The sequence below is a fragment of the Scleropages formosus genome, chromosome 21, assembly GCF_900964775.1.
Source record: "Scleropages formosus chromosome 21, fSclFor1.1, whole genome shotgun sequence".
Lineage (NCBI taxonomy): Eukaryota > Metazoa > Chordata > Actinopteri > Osteoglossiformes > Osteoglossidae > Scleropages > Scleropages formosus.
In genome coordinates this window covers 18,062,757-18,080,029 of record NC_041826.1, presented here as the reverse complement: position 1 = coordinate 18,080,029, position 17,273 = coordinate 18,062,757, and the positions used below count along the sequence as shown (strand labels likewise).

General features: G+C 51.4%; 1 protein-coding gene across 1 annotated transcript in view; it reads right to left on the bottom strand.

Moving 5' to 3' along the window:
- The window catches only part of tmtc1 (transmembrane O-mannosyltransferase targeting cadherins 1), an 80,520-nt gene extending 63,552 nt beyond the window's left edge, over positions 1–16,968 (bottom strand). The window contains exons 1-4 of the mRNA XM_029247249.1: positions 16,495–16,968; positions 11,452–11,629; positions 5,970–6,043; positions 5,677–5,853 (exon numbers count right to left, since the gene is read on the bottom strand). Of these exons, the coding sequence (XP_029103082.1) occupies positions 5,677–5,853; positions 5,970–6,043; positions 11,452–11,629; positions 16,495–16,817 (752 nt within the window). The 5' untranslated portion in view covers positions 16,818–16,968. The remainder of the gene's footprint in view (positions 1–5,676; positions 5,854–5,969; positions 6,044–11,451; positions 11,630–16,494) is intronic.
- Positions 16,969–17,273: the final 305 nt, after the last annotated feature.

Here is a 17,273-nt window from a genome sequence, read left to right as displayed (position 1 = left end):
CCTTGCTTGGCCTTCAAACAGCAGACCTTCGCAAGACACGCCGCCACCTTCCAAGGTACGGCACACTGGAACACACCCCCCATCCACCTAGACGCACCCCTTTCCCCATCTACACACAGCCCACACCTCAGTTCCTGCGTATAAATATTCAGTTCAATAACAGAGCAATAATTCCTCCGATTTCTTTCCCACGCCTGAAGCCATTTCACTTGAGCGCAGAACTCCCCTCGCTGGCACTCCATCTTCATCCATCTGTGTAGACAGCGCTGCATTGTGTTACACCCCTGGTCCCTATTCATACCGCAGTAACTCATTCTAAAGAACAGGTCATTTTTCTAAGGCAACAAGCAGTAACACAAGACCTCCTGCACTGTAAATTCTCCTTGCCCAATGCATTTCCTCTCTTCGAGGACTTTTGCTCTCCACGGACAGCCCGCTTCGCTCGGCATGCGTAGGATGCACAGACACGCTCCGTGAAGGGTACGATCCATATTTCGGCGAGGAGGGACCGGGGCTTCGGATGCGCAGCGCGTCCCTGTTCGCAGCCCTTTGGAATTCAGAGGGCCGAGCGACTTGACCGCGCTTTAGGAAAATTGATTTCCCAAGGGCTCAGGGCTTGGACCGCTACCAGGGGAATCTTTTTTTGTTTTTTTTTGTGTGTCTGTGCAGCTCTCTATGCTTGTTTAGCCTCCCTGCACTGGCACAGGGATGTAGCCTTATTGGCAGGTGCACACATGCACGCAGAGTGTTGTTCATTAGGCATCGGTTGTGATGCGTGCACCTTCTTTATGTTACATTTAAATAAAAATATAAAAAAAATATAATAAAAAAAATTAACAGCTTGTAGTATAGTGGTTAGAGCTACTGCCTTCGGATCCAAAGGTTTCAGGTTCGATGCCCATAAATGTAGAGAAATTAATAAAGGAAGCCTCCAAATACTACCTTTTAATCCAGCACAGCCCAGTAAAGGCATTTCAGATCGTCACCATGCGTCTTCTTCTGATAGACAGTTTGATGTGACAGGTCACCAAGTGTGTTCCTCGGCGACAGCGCGCTGTGTGCACAGACACCAGTGAGCAGGGACCCCGGTTCTATGTCGTAAGCCCGGGGTGTGATGGGGTTCTTCTCTGCTCTGCTCTCCGGCAGCCAAGCTGTGCCACAGCACCAATAAGCAAGCAGATGTTGCCTCTTAATTAAGCTAAAATTAAATCAGCAACAATTAGATCTTCCTGTCTGAACAAAGGCTTAGAGAAACAGCAACAGCCCTTAAACAAATCTCCGTTTGAAATTTCACAGCTATGACAGCGGCGGAATCAGTGTGAGTGTGTGTGTATTATATATAGAGGGCTGTGGCATTTTCCGCCCCCACTGTACACCCACCCCAGCCTCTTCTCTGCTGAGCCACCCCGACGTCACCGATGATGACATGCCTTGCCGTCTCTGGCTTATCGCCACCCGGGTCACTGGGTCTGCGTGTGGTTCCTGTTCTTTAGTCTTGTATTCTGAGGAATGCCGGCTCTGCGGCGCCATTAAAATCTGCGTGACTTCAAAGCCTGGAACCCCTTTCCCAGGCCCCTGTACGTACGCCTGGTAGGGGAGAGGAGGAGGAGGAGGAGGAGGAGGACACGGGCTGGGACAGCATTTTGTCCCAAGGATTCAGCCTCTCCACGGGCAAGGACGACAATCCCAGAGCCGCCATGTTTCTCAAATGGCAAACAGCAGTCCAGCCAGCATTCATGGTGATAGAGCTCTCATACCGCGGTTATTCCACATCCACCTGCTTCGCCCACCTTCTCCTGCGAAGACATTTCCATCACCACCGCTACTACAACCGTTCACCCATTAAGAGAGCAGACATTCTTACGAAAGCAACTTGGGTTACAATACATTTCCAAAGGGTTCAACAAAAGGTCCTGAGCCTCAACCCTGCAAGCAACACTCTGGGTGAGGCCCCTGCTAATGCATTCATTATGGAAGAACTTCTTGTGAACTTCTCCTTGAAGAGCCCGCAGAACATCTGACGGTTATGACATCATTTCCTGCTTGGGGCAACAGCACGGTGGTCCCTGGGTCACGCCGGGGCAGCTGTCCACACTTGTGTGCCGTTTACTCAAAGGATACCAGACGTCGCGCTTCGGGCAGCATCTGCGCAACAACTGCTTCTCATCGGAAACACTCGTAAAAAGCAAGTCACTGGAGACTTCTCTCGCTACACAATACGGCGCTTTGCACCTAGACGTGCTCATTGCATCGCCCTTCCGCAAGCGTGACACAAATCTCTAGCACATCGACACTACGGCCAGTGCAACCACAATGAGGTGCAACGCTTTGACAGCATCCCACACACTAGGAAAGCCTCATGAGTAAGACCTCGGAGAAGTTAATAACTGTAAATCGCATTACCAAAGCACCACTAAGCCACAGGAAAGAGGATGTTTATTTTCAGTCCACTTTCTAGAATCCAAAAAAAGGCTGAAAGCACTGACCTGCCAGCTTTAACTGTAGGCCCCTCTGTGCTTAAAGAATGGACAACCTGCACCAGTGCCTCTTAGGCTTGCCAGTCTGACCCTGGGTTGGGGTCTCCCCCGCACACAGCGTGCTTGTTCAACGGTACCGAAGGCGTCATTGTGCGGCTCAGATATTTTCGGAGATGCTTCCGCCGAAGTGATGGACGTAGCCTGCGGCTGGACCCATTCGTACAGCTGCGTAATTTGAGGAGCAATTCACAGATTCTCTTCTGGGTGCAACGACGACAGTCCAGCGTGATCCTCGGGAGCAACCTTGTACAGCGCTGATCTCCTCCCGCTGAAGGCACAGGGGGCGAACCACACACACCGGTGGGGCTGCAGATCCTAGAGAAGCAAATCCACAACCCAGACACCCAGCTCCTCTCACACTCTCCATCTGGCACAGTGAACTTGTCAGCGTACTTGTGCATAGCGATCTCTATATATACACGCAGGGTTCCAGCAGGACGGACTTCGAAAAGCTATGAGAAGAGGAGGAGATTCCTATCTGGGCTGAAAGGAAAGGAATGAAGAATACAGAACAACATGTACATTTATTCATTCAGCTGACAATGTGAACCTGCTTGTAATCGTTAACCCACTGATACAGCCGAGTGATTTTACTGGAGCAATTTAGGACAAGTACCTTGCTCAGCGGTACTACAGCTGAAGATGGGAGTCGAACCTGTGACCTTTGGGTTCGAAGGCAACAGCTCTAACCAATGTTCTAACACATGGACAGAAATGCAAACCATTCGTTTGCCTTTTCATATTGTTCCCTCCAGAGCCACCCATCTGCCGCACCGCTTACAAACATGGATTAAAAACACACACACACACACACACACACACACACACACACACACACACACACACACACACACACACACACACACACAGACACACCCCTAACACGCTGTCAGTCGCAACACAGTCCCCACCCCTCCACCAGCCCCCCGCAAAGCTAAAACAAGCCATCAAATGATCCAGAGCCACATGCTGCAGAGCACAGCGACAGACTGCGAAAGCCATTATGTCAGACAAATCCACCAGTTTAGTCCTCGCAGAAAATCAATTACCAAAACAGATCTTTCTGCAGATAGCGTGTCTGCGCCGCGCGAAAATCCACCAGCTCGCGAGCAGGGGTGCCAGCGAGCGGCGCCATTTTCAGAAATCGGTTCGGCGAACATCGGCGAAGGCCGCAGGAGACGAGAGCACGCGTCACGGAGCGCGAGTAGAGCGCCGCCGTCCTCCGCTACTTAGCGGGATGTGTCGGGGCAGTGTGCCTGCCTGCTCGAGATAACTCCTCCAAGGTCAGCGTGGTGCCCTCCATATACCTGAGGTAGGAGATGCCAACTTTACAGACAGAGTCCAGCGTTCGAAAGTACATCCGTGGCCTCGCGGCACAGCGTGCGGAACAGCAGCCGAAAACAAGAGCGTATTCTTCAAGAGTTCCAGCAAAAGATGATTAGCCCATCTGTTCCACTTTTATTTGCATTCGCTCACTTCCTCCACCACCTCGCTGCCTGGATGAGAGGAGGAAAATGTGCTGTTACATTAGCAGCTTGTGAGAATGTAAGGTATTTACACACCAATTAAACTTTGACGCAGTAGCCCAATTGTGTTTATTTTAGAGAAAAAAAAAAAAAAAAAAAAAAAAAAAAGAAATAAAATACATCACCCAGTCCAAGCAGTGGAAAGTGCTTCATTACCAAACACACCTGACAGACAAAGCAGGAAATGCTATTTGCTCTCAGCCAAAATCTCTATCCCCACCGGACTCGGCAGCCACAGCTTGTTTTTTTTTTTTTTTTTTTTTTTTAAAATCCACGTTTCGTCTCAGCGGTTCAGAGCCAGAGAGGGCCAGCGATTCCTAACAGGGTAAAAGGCTCCTTTCAGGGGAAGAGCTCTTCAAGAGCAGAGCAGTTGTGCAGCATCAAGGCCTTCAGCGCTGAGGTTTGAGTCACAAACAATGTGACGCATTGATAAGCTGAATACAGGAGACACGCTGCTTAACACGCTGAGGGTAAATGAGGCACCGCTGCAAGGCGAACGGCAAGGGAAGGGAAAATAAATAAATAAATAAAATAAAGCTTCCCCAAAATGCATCCACTACTGGGAAAAATCAATACTTAAAAATGACAGATGACAAAAACCACAAGTTCTTTATCTGTATTCCAACTCTGGCAAAATACATGAAAACACACAAACGTCTCAGTCAGGAGAGGAAGGAGAAGATTACGGAAGGCTGGAAGACCTCCGACAGCTGCGCATACACAGGTCCCACGACTTCCCGTTTTGCCCAAAGGGTGGCGCACCGCCTGTTACGATGATGAAGGTCAGAAGCGGTTGTGGGTCGTAGCCCGAGCGCCCGGCCCGGTCGGCTCACAGACCACACGTCGACTCCTTCACGTACCGTTTGTCACAGCGCTCCGAAGGAACGTACCACAAGGGTCAGCGTGTGGGCCCGCAATCTCAGTACAGCCCACACACACACACACACACACACACACACACACACACACACACACACACACACACACACACACACACACACACCAGCGCGAGGTCCTTCGTACCCTGTCCTCTCAATTTTTTCCCGCCTTTTATTAGCGTGACATTTTTTAAAGGTCAACATTAGCACTGTCCACGGTGGCCGGTGGTTTAAGACCTCGGATGTCCAACGAACCAAAATGTACACAATGGACCTTACAGAGCCGTTGGACTCTGCGGAATAGAAAGAGGGTGGGGTGGGGGCCCTTTTCTCTCTCTCTCACACACACACGAAGACTCATTTAAATCACGTCAAAGGCAAAATCTTGCCAATTGCGTCGCTTTGGGTGAAAATGGTAAATCACCATTTCCAATTACATCTTTGCTGTCACACCTTCCTGGAAGTAAAACTCATAATTAAATTAAATGAAAACAGTCTTAACTGCGTGCACAGACAGACAGACAGACAGACAGACAGACAGACAGACAGACAGACAGACAGACAGACAGACAGACAGACAGACAGACAGACAATCACACTAGCCGTTTTTGTCTCAACGTACCCTCGACCCAACCAGCAAATGAGACATCTCTTTACGAAGAGAAAACAGTGGAAAATAGCATGCAAGAGGAAGGCCTTGAGGTACAGCACACCCGCCCACCACTTTACACTCACGTGAGGAGGGGTCGGCGGCAGAGGACCAGGGCGTCATACACCACGCACACGCCGAACACGGTCACGCCCGTCTCTTTCACCAGCATGGCACATGACCCCAGCAGCAGGCTGAGCACCAACGAACAGGACGACACCGTGGGCGGGAAGCCGTCGCCCGGGCAACTGCTACCCACGCTCCTGTGTGGTACAGGGGGGAGAACTTAGTCTTGGACACACACACACACACACACACACACACACACACACACACACACACACACACACACACACACACACACACACACAGTTCTTACCTAATGTAGGAGAGGAAGCTGAGAAGAAACAGCAGGCAGGCCAAGACATCTGCCCTTCCCACAATTCCAGACACCTGTTTGAATTAATAAGACAACGATGTCATTCTTCTTGAGCAAAGTTCTCTGTTACAGGTACAGCACAGAATAAAGTAACGCTGCTAGGTCTAGCAGAGAAACACGTGGGGGAGGCTGAGAGGAACCTGTAAGTTTGGGGTCCCTCGTGGAACCTGCCAGCATTTGCTTTTTAAATCGCTAACTAAAGGTGGCTAAAGGACTCCCACGGCTGGCAGGGCACGGATGGTACAAAAGCCTGGTGACGGTGCAGACCTTCAGGGGTCAGAGGTGAGGAGGCAGGATGTACAGTCACCTGGAAGAGGCTCTGCCGAGACCCAGTTCGTCAGAGCAGAGGCGCAGAGCGGCACCGCAGTAGTAAACATGCCATTTCCCCGTCGGCAGCCGTGATGCACTGCCGGGTGCGTCCTTGGGGGCGACATAAATCCCCGGCGCCACTCCCTGCCTCGTCCTGCCTCGCGAATGCGGGGAAGAGTTGATAGCAGACATCATCTGCGCGCACGGCGATTCTGGGGCTCAGCCTCGGCGCTGTGAATCACGACCTGGCACCGCTCGCTCCCCAGACAGCAAATGTCCGGCACCGCATACCGGACTGCGTCTGCCTCTTTGACCGTGACAGTTCACCTCCGAACCCACAGCGACCCGCTGCCACCTACTCTTTTCCATGGCCGCAGCGCATGTTTAGTGATGGGAAACAAAACCTCAGCATTAGTGGCTGGAATATCTCTGGAGAGTTTCCCTTCCCGTGGAGGAGACGCACGCTCGGAGCTTCCGGGTATTTGCCATCGATAACCGAAGCCCGACTCCTGATCGGTGTTCCGACAGCTTCTTTAAGGAGCACCCGGGGGACGCAGCACAGCCAGAACCGGCACCTTCCCAGACCTGCTGCCCCCCCCCCCCCCCAGGGCAACACAGCCCACAGGAAGACTTATTCAAAAGAAAAGCAGACGGGAAATCCCTCCGTGGCCATCGGGCTCCGCCGGGAGTGCGGCCAGGACCCCCGAGCGGCGAGAAAGACAGGCTTCCACGACCGCTTCAATGCGCTCGCGCTTTCAGAGCCGTTTCAGCTTGATGCCCGTGCGGCTTAGCGCATAGGCTGGAAGCGGGAGACGTGCCGAGTAAAAGCCGGAATCACCTTGAGAAAGGGGAAGGAACCAAAACGAGACCGCAAGCGCACATTTGCCGGCGGAAAGCTCGTCGGCGTGCCCATCGTCACCAACCTCCTGCTAGTCTTAGCGAAAAGTGCGAGTTTTAGAAGCGCTGTGTGGGGAAGAATAAGAGGAATTGATGGGGATGTAGCTTCGACATCAAACTATGAGCAAAATTTCCCTTTTGATGCAGCAAACAAAATCCAGTTTAGAAAAAGCTATGAAGAGACTTTGTGGAAAGCAAGAGCAACCGGTTTGGCATTTAATTAACGGCAGGACTGCTCCGACCAACTGCAGACGCTGTATGCTTTCCTCCAGGAAATTTCTAGAAAATGAACAGCGATGCCTGGAAAGATGATGCACAGGCAACCATGCGTTTGTCCTCCCCTACCCCCCCGGACAAAGTAGTAGGGGGGAGAAAAAAAAAAAAAAAAAAAAAAAACCCACAACATGTCCGTCTTCCAAACATCTACTGCGGCAGGTGAGAGAGGTATAGGGGAATATTTTATTCATGAAGCAACAGAAAGGATCCTTTGTTGTGTTTCCTGTCTCCCTGCTCCTCTTCAACCAAGCCTTCCCTCTAGTCTCCCCTCCCCTCCCCTCCCTTCCCCTCCCCTCCTCGCCCACCTGCCTTACTGCAGACCGGGACTGATTCAGTACGCCCAAGCGGACCGCTTTAACATGCTAAACCACACATCTGAACATCAAAGAGCACATCTGCTGTCCTAGATGGCAGAAGAGCTGCCGGATCCAATAACAGCCCCATTTCCTGGCATCGAAGACCACAAGGTCATAACCTTTAGGAGAGGAGAGCCTGTGCCTCCTCACTTTGCCAATACCTAAATGTTGTGACGGGTCCAGAGCTCTTCCTGGGTTCCAGTTTAGATGATGAGCGGTGGACGCATTTTCTTTTTCCTGAGGTCAGTGTAAGAAGGCAAAGGCTTCCAAGCACCTCACTGCTATAACCAGCTCTAGTGTAGTAGTTAGAGCTGCAGCCTTTGGACCAAAAGGTTGTAGGTTGGCGTCTCACCTCCAGCTGTACTAGACTTCAGCAAGGTACTTACCCCAAAATGTGCCAAAAAAAAAAAAAAAAAATTTACCCCTTTATAGAGGTGGGTAAGTAGCTTCACACTGTAAGTCACTTTGGAGAAAAGTGTCAGATAAATGAATAAATGTAAATGCAAATCAACTTGCAACAGAGGTGCCACAAACCAGGGCAATTCCAGTTAACGGTCCAAACCTCAAGCATTTTCCCAACATTCTGACAGCAAAGACAAACCCAGAGTTACAGACAAGATCCCAACACCAAGAGTTCCTCAAGGAGACGATGCAGCAATCTACTCCTCTCACCCCTTAGGTATAATCAATGAAAGACGGAGAGGAGGGTCTGCTGGGACCATAAGTACACATTATAAGCCTCTGCATTATCATACAACACCCCTCACGCTCATCATCCCAAACTCCTCCAACTGCCAAGCACTGCACTTAAGTGGAAGCTCAGCGCTGCCTCGTTGCTAGCAATTACACAATTCCTGAGGAATTTCTTGTCACATGGCAGCCGTTCAGCTCTCTCACCACGCACTGGAGCCAGAGCGGCGGAAAGGACCCATCTGCGCGTACCTGCCGTCGTCGGAAAAAAACGCACTCGTCCAAACGAGCACGAAGCTTTCGCTCTCTTGCACGCACAGGACGCGTCCATCCCTAACGTCGGGGCACTCCGGACCTTGGGCTCGGACCGGCAGCCGATATTTCGTCGGGAAAGTCATCCGAATCAAGGCCGGCACTTGGGTCAGCTCTGCAAAGGTCTGCAACCAACAGGACCGGGTAGCTCGGTCCAAAGCCCTCTGCCACGATCACCCAGCAAAGGCAGCCGAGCCATCGCGCCGGCAGATGATGCCCCATCAGCCCTTGTATGTTCAAGACAGGCAATCATTAATGCATCTTCTCACCCCACTGGCAACCATCGCACATCACTAAGGAAAGACGGCTGCAATAGGGTTACAGAGCACGTGTCGATATGTACGTGAACTTCACCGAAAGCCCGTGTCAGGAACCTGTGTGTGTCGAATAAGAGGGAGGATGAAACAGGTTGAGACCCATGATAAAGGGACGCGAAAAACTCGATTTTCAACCAGATATTCATTATTAGCATCACATTCCCTCAGGTTCCTTGAGGCCCCACAGCCCGTCCCCGTGTTTACGGTCCACGCTCAGTGGTATGGGACAGCAGAGAGTGGTCAACATCTGATCTGAAACAAACACATTCCTGGAAGAACCATCTGACAGCACAACGTCTGGACTGAACACCCTCCATCCCAAACAGGCAATTACAGACACTCCCTGGAGAGGAAATCTCTCGCTGGAACTGCTAGAGGAAGGGTGTGTGTGTGTGTGTGTGTGTGTGTGTGTGTGTGTGTGTGTGTGTGTCTCTCTCCTTTGCTTGCCGTTGAGCCGAGTCCTTTTGTACTTCTTCGCCGCGGCAACAACAAAGGCACAAGCGCGACTGATCTCCTTGCTGCGTTCGCCAGCCCTCCGCATCACCTGAACCCTCAACACAGAGAACGTTCATTAAAAGCAGCCTTTTCACGACCCGCAACTTGACCGCGGCACGTTGGCGACGCCGCTTTGCGCTTCCTTGCGTTTCCGCGTAACGTTCTGCCAGCGAACACCCTTCCCGTCACATACGTCGCATTCCTTTCAGAGGCAACGTCAGCTCTTTTTGCTGAGGGTAATTAAGCTGCTCTTTCCAACACTTTCCAACAGACAGCTGCCCGGAACTGTTTACTACTCAGTCTGGCTGGGAAATAATTCTTATTTAGTCAACTGAAGCCTGCCTAATGGAAAAGAAAAAAAAAGAGTGGGTCTCTCTGATTTCTCTGTTTGTCCCACCCTCCCTTCCCCGCTCATCAAGATAAACAAGACGAACCAGCTGTTCCTCCATACCGGGTTTTGGGGATTATGTAACCTGTTCACTCCAAACACATCATGCGCTGGTACAGGGTGGCCTGGGACCTGACCACAATTTTCAAACCACAGGGTTGACCACAGCTGCTGGTCAACTGTGCCAGCGGTCATCTACAGTAAGTGTGCACCTCTGGAGCGGTGCACACTTACTGTAGATGACCAACAATGGGCAGCAGTGAGCAGAACGAGGGATATACTCATAGTAGAGCATTGCTAACGTAATAATGGAACAGCTTGTTAGAGCTGCTGCCTTTGGACACAAAGGTCACAGGTTTGATCCCCAGCTCCAGTTGTAGTAGCCTTGAGCAAGGTACATACCCTAAAACTGCTCCAGTAAAAATAAAAAAAATTAAAAAAAAAAAAAAAAAAAAAAACCCAGTTGTATACATGGGTAAATAACCGTAAGTGGCTTAACAGTGAATCGCTCTGGATAAAAGCGTCATCTAAAGGAATAAACGTACACTGTAAATGTGAACGTATACCAACTCCTAAAAGTTAAAGATGGGTGATGTTCAGCTCTAATTTATGTCCAATTTAAGATTGGGTGCAGGACTCTCGACCGTAAGCAAGCGCCACAGATAACAAGAGCAGCACTCATGCGCGTAGAAAATTTGCCAATTTATTTTGCACCGTTATCGGCGCTTAAACACAGATCAGAGTACATCCATAAATAGTGCGAAATACATTTACAATATTTCTGTGATCGTGAGTTGTGGCCCATATGCTCCCTAATGTGACCATTCATCCAAACTGAGCAGTAGTGAGCGGAATCCCATGTGGCGAGTGGGATCCAGGCAGTGGCTCCTTGAACACGTCTGGCAGGAGAAGCCCTGGTTTGTGTCTCAGTATCAAAAACCGGGGTCTATATAGTGACTAAGCTCCATCTGACTGCCACTGGGGTTTCTGTTAAGCAGGGGTGGAGGACAGAAAGCTTGAAATTCTGCCAAAGGCATCTTGAGTATTTAGAGTGTCTACTTGGATGTGACAAGTGAGGAACACGGGCCACCCAAAAAAAAAAAAAAAATAATAAATAAAATAAAAAAAATCCGCCATGGGTACAGCGGCAAAGAGCTGGGAGATCACCCCAGGCAAGTGCCCCATCCACCTGCACCAGTGGGGTAAGGAAGGTTAGGTATCTGATGGTGGCAACCGCCAGTCACGAGAGACCACGGCACACGTGCGTAGGATCAGTAAGCACTAAGAGCAGCGCTGGAAAGGTCCTCCACAACAGAACAAATCACCACACCTTTGCTCCTGTCATGTGATGATGATGATGATGATGATGAGCACACACTCACCGCCTCTGTATGGATGGGGTGAACAGCGAAGAGGAGCGCCGCCAGGAAGGCCAGCCGGCTGTCGTCGAACACGGCCCTCTTGCACGTGTACATCAGCAGGGCCGTGACGGCGCAGTGCAGTACCACGTTCACCATGTGGAAGTAGAGCGGCGTCATCCCACCCAACATGATGTTCAGTCTGCGAGCAGGAGGCGTGGACAACGACGGAAGGAGACAGGGGAGGAGAGAGAAAGACAGTTGCATTGAAGAACCCAGAAACACTCTTAAGAACTCTGCGGTGAGACTGCTGGTGGCTCCAAGTGTGCTGAGGAAGGAGGGTTCGGTGAAATGACTGGGCCTAAGAGGGGCCTTGTTATGCACACTGGGTCTTTCCCTCCTCGATGCCTGCAGGGCACTGCGAACAGAGCAAAATGCTGTGGAGGTAGAGATTAAAAAAAGGCTTTGAACCGTAATTTCTAAACTCGGGGAAAAGGAAACGGGGGGGGGGGGATGAAACCTACACTGCACGCGCTTCACAGTACATCACTAATCTATGTTTACTGTTCTGTGATCTGAATTAAATTCAGATGAAAACAGTTTACCATAAAACATTTAACGGCATTTTAGATAAGAGCCATGAGCAAATAACATGCTCATTGGCCTACCGTTTCCAAAGATCGGTCAACGATTACATAACGCACAAACGCCAACATGTGGCGCACACAGCTCACCTCCACATTCCAGCGCAGTGCTTTAAAGGCCCACGGGGGGTCCGGGCAATAAAGCGCGGCTGTGCCGAGCGTATCGACTAAAAGCAAAACGCTGTTCTTATTCGGCCTTGACATTTTAGCACTAAACGTACAGTACACTCACACGGGTGTCCTGCAGATGGGAAAAGGACACGCACGATGCGTCCTAACCTGACGTTATCGTTTACTTCTCACGCCGGTCAAAACCTCGGTAGAGAGGACCTGGAGCACCGAGACAGCGAGCAAAAGCGTGCGGAATAAAACTCCTGGATGAGGGCGCTAAACCTACGCTGCTTCTGCCGCATATCCAGCCACGTGGAAGTACACGCGACGTACAGCCGTTTTGGACAGAGATGAGGTTCGATCAATTCTAAAGCCATTCAGCTCCCACTCCCCGCATGCGTCCGAGGAGATGGTGCCGGGATGCTCCGCTCAGGGGACGGCACCGAACGGTTCCTGCCTCCTGGAAGAGTCACATTATACGCACTCATATTAACAGATTCCCTTACGGCCCGGCGGTGTATATTACCCTCAAATATTGAACAGTTTTTCAATAACAGAATTAATTAAACAGACATTTTCTTATCCCCCCCCCTTTCAGCCCACCAGGACATTTGAATGAGAATTGATCCTTCTCCTATTAAGAAATTCGGCAGCACAATAAGAAATGAATGAGCACGCGCTTTTAATTGTCTGCAGAAGCTCCGCTGAGGCCCGAACCTTGACAGATAGTGTGCAGAAAGCAGTTTCCAGAGGCTCAAGCGCCATTCCATCAACTAAATGTGAGGAGGGAAAGAGAGGAAGGGGGGGAAGAAAAAAGAAAGCCCTTAAATGCAATCCAGTTTCATCAAGGTCAACGGGCTCCAAAAATACATTTCCATGGTGCGACTGCCCACGCAGCCTTATCTGGGGGAATATTAACCTATGTGACAAATGGATGTTTCTCAGATTCTGGAGATTTAGCGATAGCCCTCAGTCCCTGGACTCTAGCATTCGACAAAGTTTTTTTTTTTTTTTTTTTTTTTAAAAAATAAGAAGAAAAACTCCACCTAAGAAATGCACAGAAGATGCCCAATTTCACATAATCTTTCTGTAGGCCCCATCCAACATCAGTTTTAGTGACCCCTGACTTACGACCTTCACCATGACCTCCAGCAAAGGCAGAAGGTCCAGTGAGCACCAGCAGCAGCTGGAGAGGCCAGAACGAATATTAGCAGCGATGACCTGAAGAAGCGCACGAGTCCCATCCCGTCTCGAGTTCTCGGCCTCGACCCCCCGCGAAGGTCCGGCTCTCCATTCACCCCGAGGACTGTCCGGCCAGGCAACCGGCATCAGAACGGCGGGTGAACAAGGGTTCACGCAGGTGATGCGGGTCACGAGCGCACGTGTCATCGTAACGCGATTCAACGCCTCCGGATGACAGCGAAGCAACACAGCAGAAACGTTTACCGCTGATAAAGGTTGAAATGTCGGAACAAACTACTGCGAAAGTAATGAAATTGGACTACGTGCTGACAAGTCGAATCAAAGCAGAGCCTCCCACACACAAACATCCACATTTTGCTGCTATCTAAACCAGAGCACGACCGAGGCTGGAGACGGAGCCCAGGGGAATCGGCACACAGGAGGATCGATCCGCAGAGCTCATCTACCTGCGGTGACATCACCCTAAAGCTGCAGCAAGTCCTTCCCTTCTGGAGCATCTAGCCGTCCCCCATAAGGTCTGATAACCGTCACCACGTCTAGCGAGGTTATGCAAATGCAGACGCGTCTCACAGCTCAGCCGGGTGGCGTTCGGACCCCCGTGCCCACCTGCCGTACTCCGTGCTGCCCCTCTGCACCCCGTCTTCCTGCACGGCGGTTCACGGACACGACCCCGTGGTTCTCGGTCCGCTCGGTCCTACCTTACAGTAAGGCAGCAACAGGTAGCACCAGCGTGCCGTGAGGACTTTCCACGAGCACACCACCCAGGAGCGCATCTTCATTCAAAATACCAAGCGGCACCGGAATTCAAATCGCATCCACGGAGATGAGGTCATTATATTCAGAAGCATCGCTCTTTCCCGTAATTTCAGGCTCGACTGTATGGGAACAGAAGTGCAAGAACACTGAGAAAACCTCTTCCTACCAGCGAAGAAAATTTGAGTGCACCTACAAGTGGGGGCTTCCAGATGCCCCGCCAACTAGACAACTACCAACTGGTTATTATAGGCAATGGGTGCTTATTACATAGATTAGCTTATTTAGCCATACACACAACTGGAGATGGTTGTCGCAGCAACGCAGGTTAAACACCTCAAAGATCAAACATCTTGGTTCCTTCTCCAACGCGAGTCTGCAACACTTTGCTCGCATTACCCGACTGCGAGTCAATATCCAGCATTGATAACGCGGTGCATTTCCACACACGACTACTCTAGAGGAAGGGTCGCATCGGTCGCTCAATGAGCTGATGTTCTGTTGTCCTCATCCTGTCTGACAGCTCCTTCCTTTTATGAGTCAGTTACGAAAGTGTCAATGTCAGTCATTGAAGAAAGAAAGGGGGGGGGAGACGAGGTATCTATCACAATCTTTCTCCTGTGGCATGAGATAACTTGAAATTCCAAGCTCCCGAAATTCTTTCAGGAAACGAACTACCAACGAACTGAAAACAGTCCCGCTTCACTGCGAGGTTACAAGACCTACCCAGAGAGGGAGTACGTTAATAATACATGAGTGCAGGGAAGGAAGATGTTTCAAGACGACCATCGTGCTGCAGAGGCGATAGGAAGACGTGGGAAATCCGACACCGCTACGGCCTCCTTCTCAGAGTCGAGCTACTGCCAAATGACTCCCAAATGGCTGGGCTTCATCCAGAACGCTGGCGCTCGCCTGGTGTACCATGTTCCTGGCTTACGTGTGCGCCACTCCCGCGTCCCGACGTCTCCTCTGGGCCCAGACTGATGTTAGGATCTAATGCAAGACTCTGGCCCGTCGCTTCCAGGTTCTCTTCCTCCGAACTCAAGCCCACCGCCAAGGGTCACGTCATCTCTTGCTTCCAGCTGCCCGATCTTCAAAACCTGGAGAAGATCAGCCACTCCCCCCCACTAGGAACGGTGGAACGTGCTTCCTCTCAACATCAGAGGAGTCTCCAGAACTCTCGAAAATCCACATCTTCACACCTCGGGACCAACGGCCTGCGGTCTATAGCGCGCGTCACTTTCCACGCTATTAGTGTGTCATATGTCTCACTTAAGAGATCGACAGCTTCGCCTAACAGCTTTGCTTTCGCCAGGTTTGTTTCGTCGTCTAACGTCGATCCCGTGTTAACCACAGCACCGTGTTTCATCTGACACCGATGGAGCGATTTCTAGCATGTGCTCTGAAAAAAGAGGAAAAAAAAAGAACACTAGAAAGAGTGCGAGTCCTCACACTGCAGTGATCTTGGACAAGAGTGGGATAAATTGACAGACAGACCAATAGATCCACAGATGGACAAGGTCCCTGTTGATATTGACTGCACGAAACGGTATGATTCATGGTAAATGACTTATGATTTATGGCCATACCTATCACTGCCCTCTGGAGTTTGGGCCCCAAGAATCCCACAGTGCCGTTTTACTGCGTGTACCATGTTTCCTGTGACTACAATCGAGGCTGGCTGAGCTCCTGCTCCGACGTTTACAACGTTTACTGTGTTTACTGCACTAGGAAGCGGGGCTTGCGTTCGTTTCTGCGCAAGAAGAGACCTACTGAGGTAGTAAAGGGAGCACAAAACAGTGTAAAATAAGTGCGAGAACACGGTCCTCGCGCGGGAGAATTATTTAGCGCTTCGCGGTGAGAAGCACTTACACATACACACTCGGAGTCTGACTGGAAAGTGACCGCGGCGCGCGCGGAACGGCGCCCGAACACACGGCAAGTCGAGGGACGTGTTTTACTGCGCAACAAGTCAAGTGTCCCGACGCGTGTGTGTGGAGGACGAACACACACACACACACGCAGGGGCGCTGTCACGAGCTGCAGTGCCGCCGTGCGCCGCGCTGTCAGAGCACTCCTCCGTCCGTGTCCCGTGTGTGTGTGTGTGTGTGTGTGTGTGTGTGTGCGCGCGCGCGCCAGAGCACAATCCCACTCCTCCAACTCCGGACCCTTCTTCGCCGCTGCCGTGTTTCACAGCAGCCAGCGAGTGAGCGAGTGCGCGCCTGTCCCCGCCGCGCGCGCCCGCGTGCCACTTGCACTTCTCCACACCCACGTGCCGCGCGCGAGCCCCAGGCAGGACTCACTGGAGGTGCGGCGAACGCACGCAGCGCACGGCAGAGCGACGCGACTCACTCACTTGAAGCTGAGGATGCACAGCGGTCTGTACGACTTGTGGCTCGTGTTGTCCGCCATCCTCTTGCCCCAGAAGTCGTCGGAGAAGACGGCGCGCAGGCTGGAGCCGGGTCGCACATCGGGGTTGTTGGTGATCGCCCACACGTCGTCGTGCACGAACTCCCCGCGCAGGGAGTTACCGTAGCAGAGCGCGCACACCGCCACCAGCAGGACGTAGCAGAAGAACCCGCGTTCCGAACCGCAGGCGCCGGAGAGACGCAGCGGCGGGGCGACCTTCTCTCGGCTGCGAGCTGTCATGTTGCCCCTGGACGCGCATGCTGGTCGCATGCGTGAAAAATGCAGCACGCGCGGGACACCATCTCCAGCTCGCGGACCGCGGGCTGCGACTCTGAGTCCAACGGCTGGGGAGGGGAGGCTTCATAAAGGAGCCGCCGCCTCCCCGCGCATGCGCACTGGCAGCGGTGACACGCTCCGGTTTACCTGACGGAGAGAGGGAGAGAGTTTTGAGTGCTGTCTGTGGCGGAACGTGTCTTAAAACTTCACACCTCTTTAATAGAACACATTAATAAAAGTGCCACAGTAGGGACAATGATGAAGTCGCCCCATTTTGTAACGCGAATAACATTTCTCAGCTGTCGCTGTGAGCTTTAGAGAAAATAGGGTGACCCGCGACACACACACACGCACACTCTGCGGTGACGACGTGTGCTGTAATTAAACGTCACTGTTACATGGGGCCGCTCCTAAATGTGTACTTTCACTCGTCATGTGTGATAGAAACAA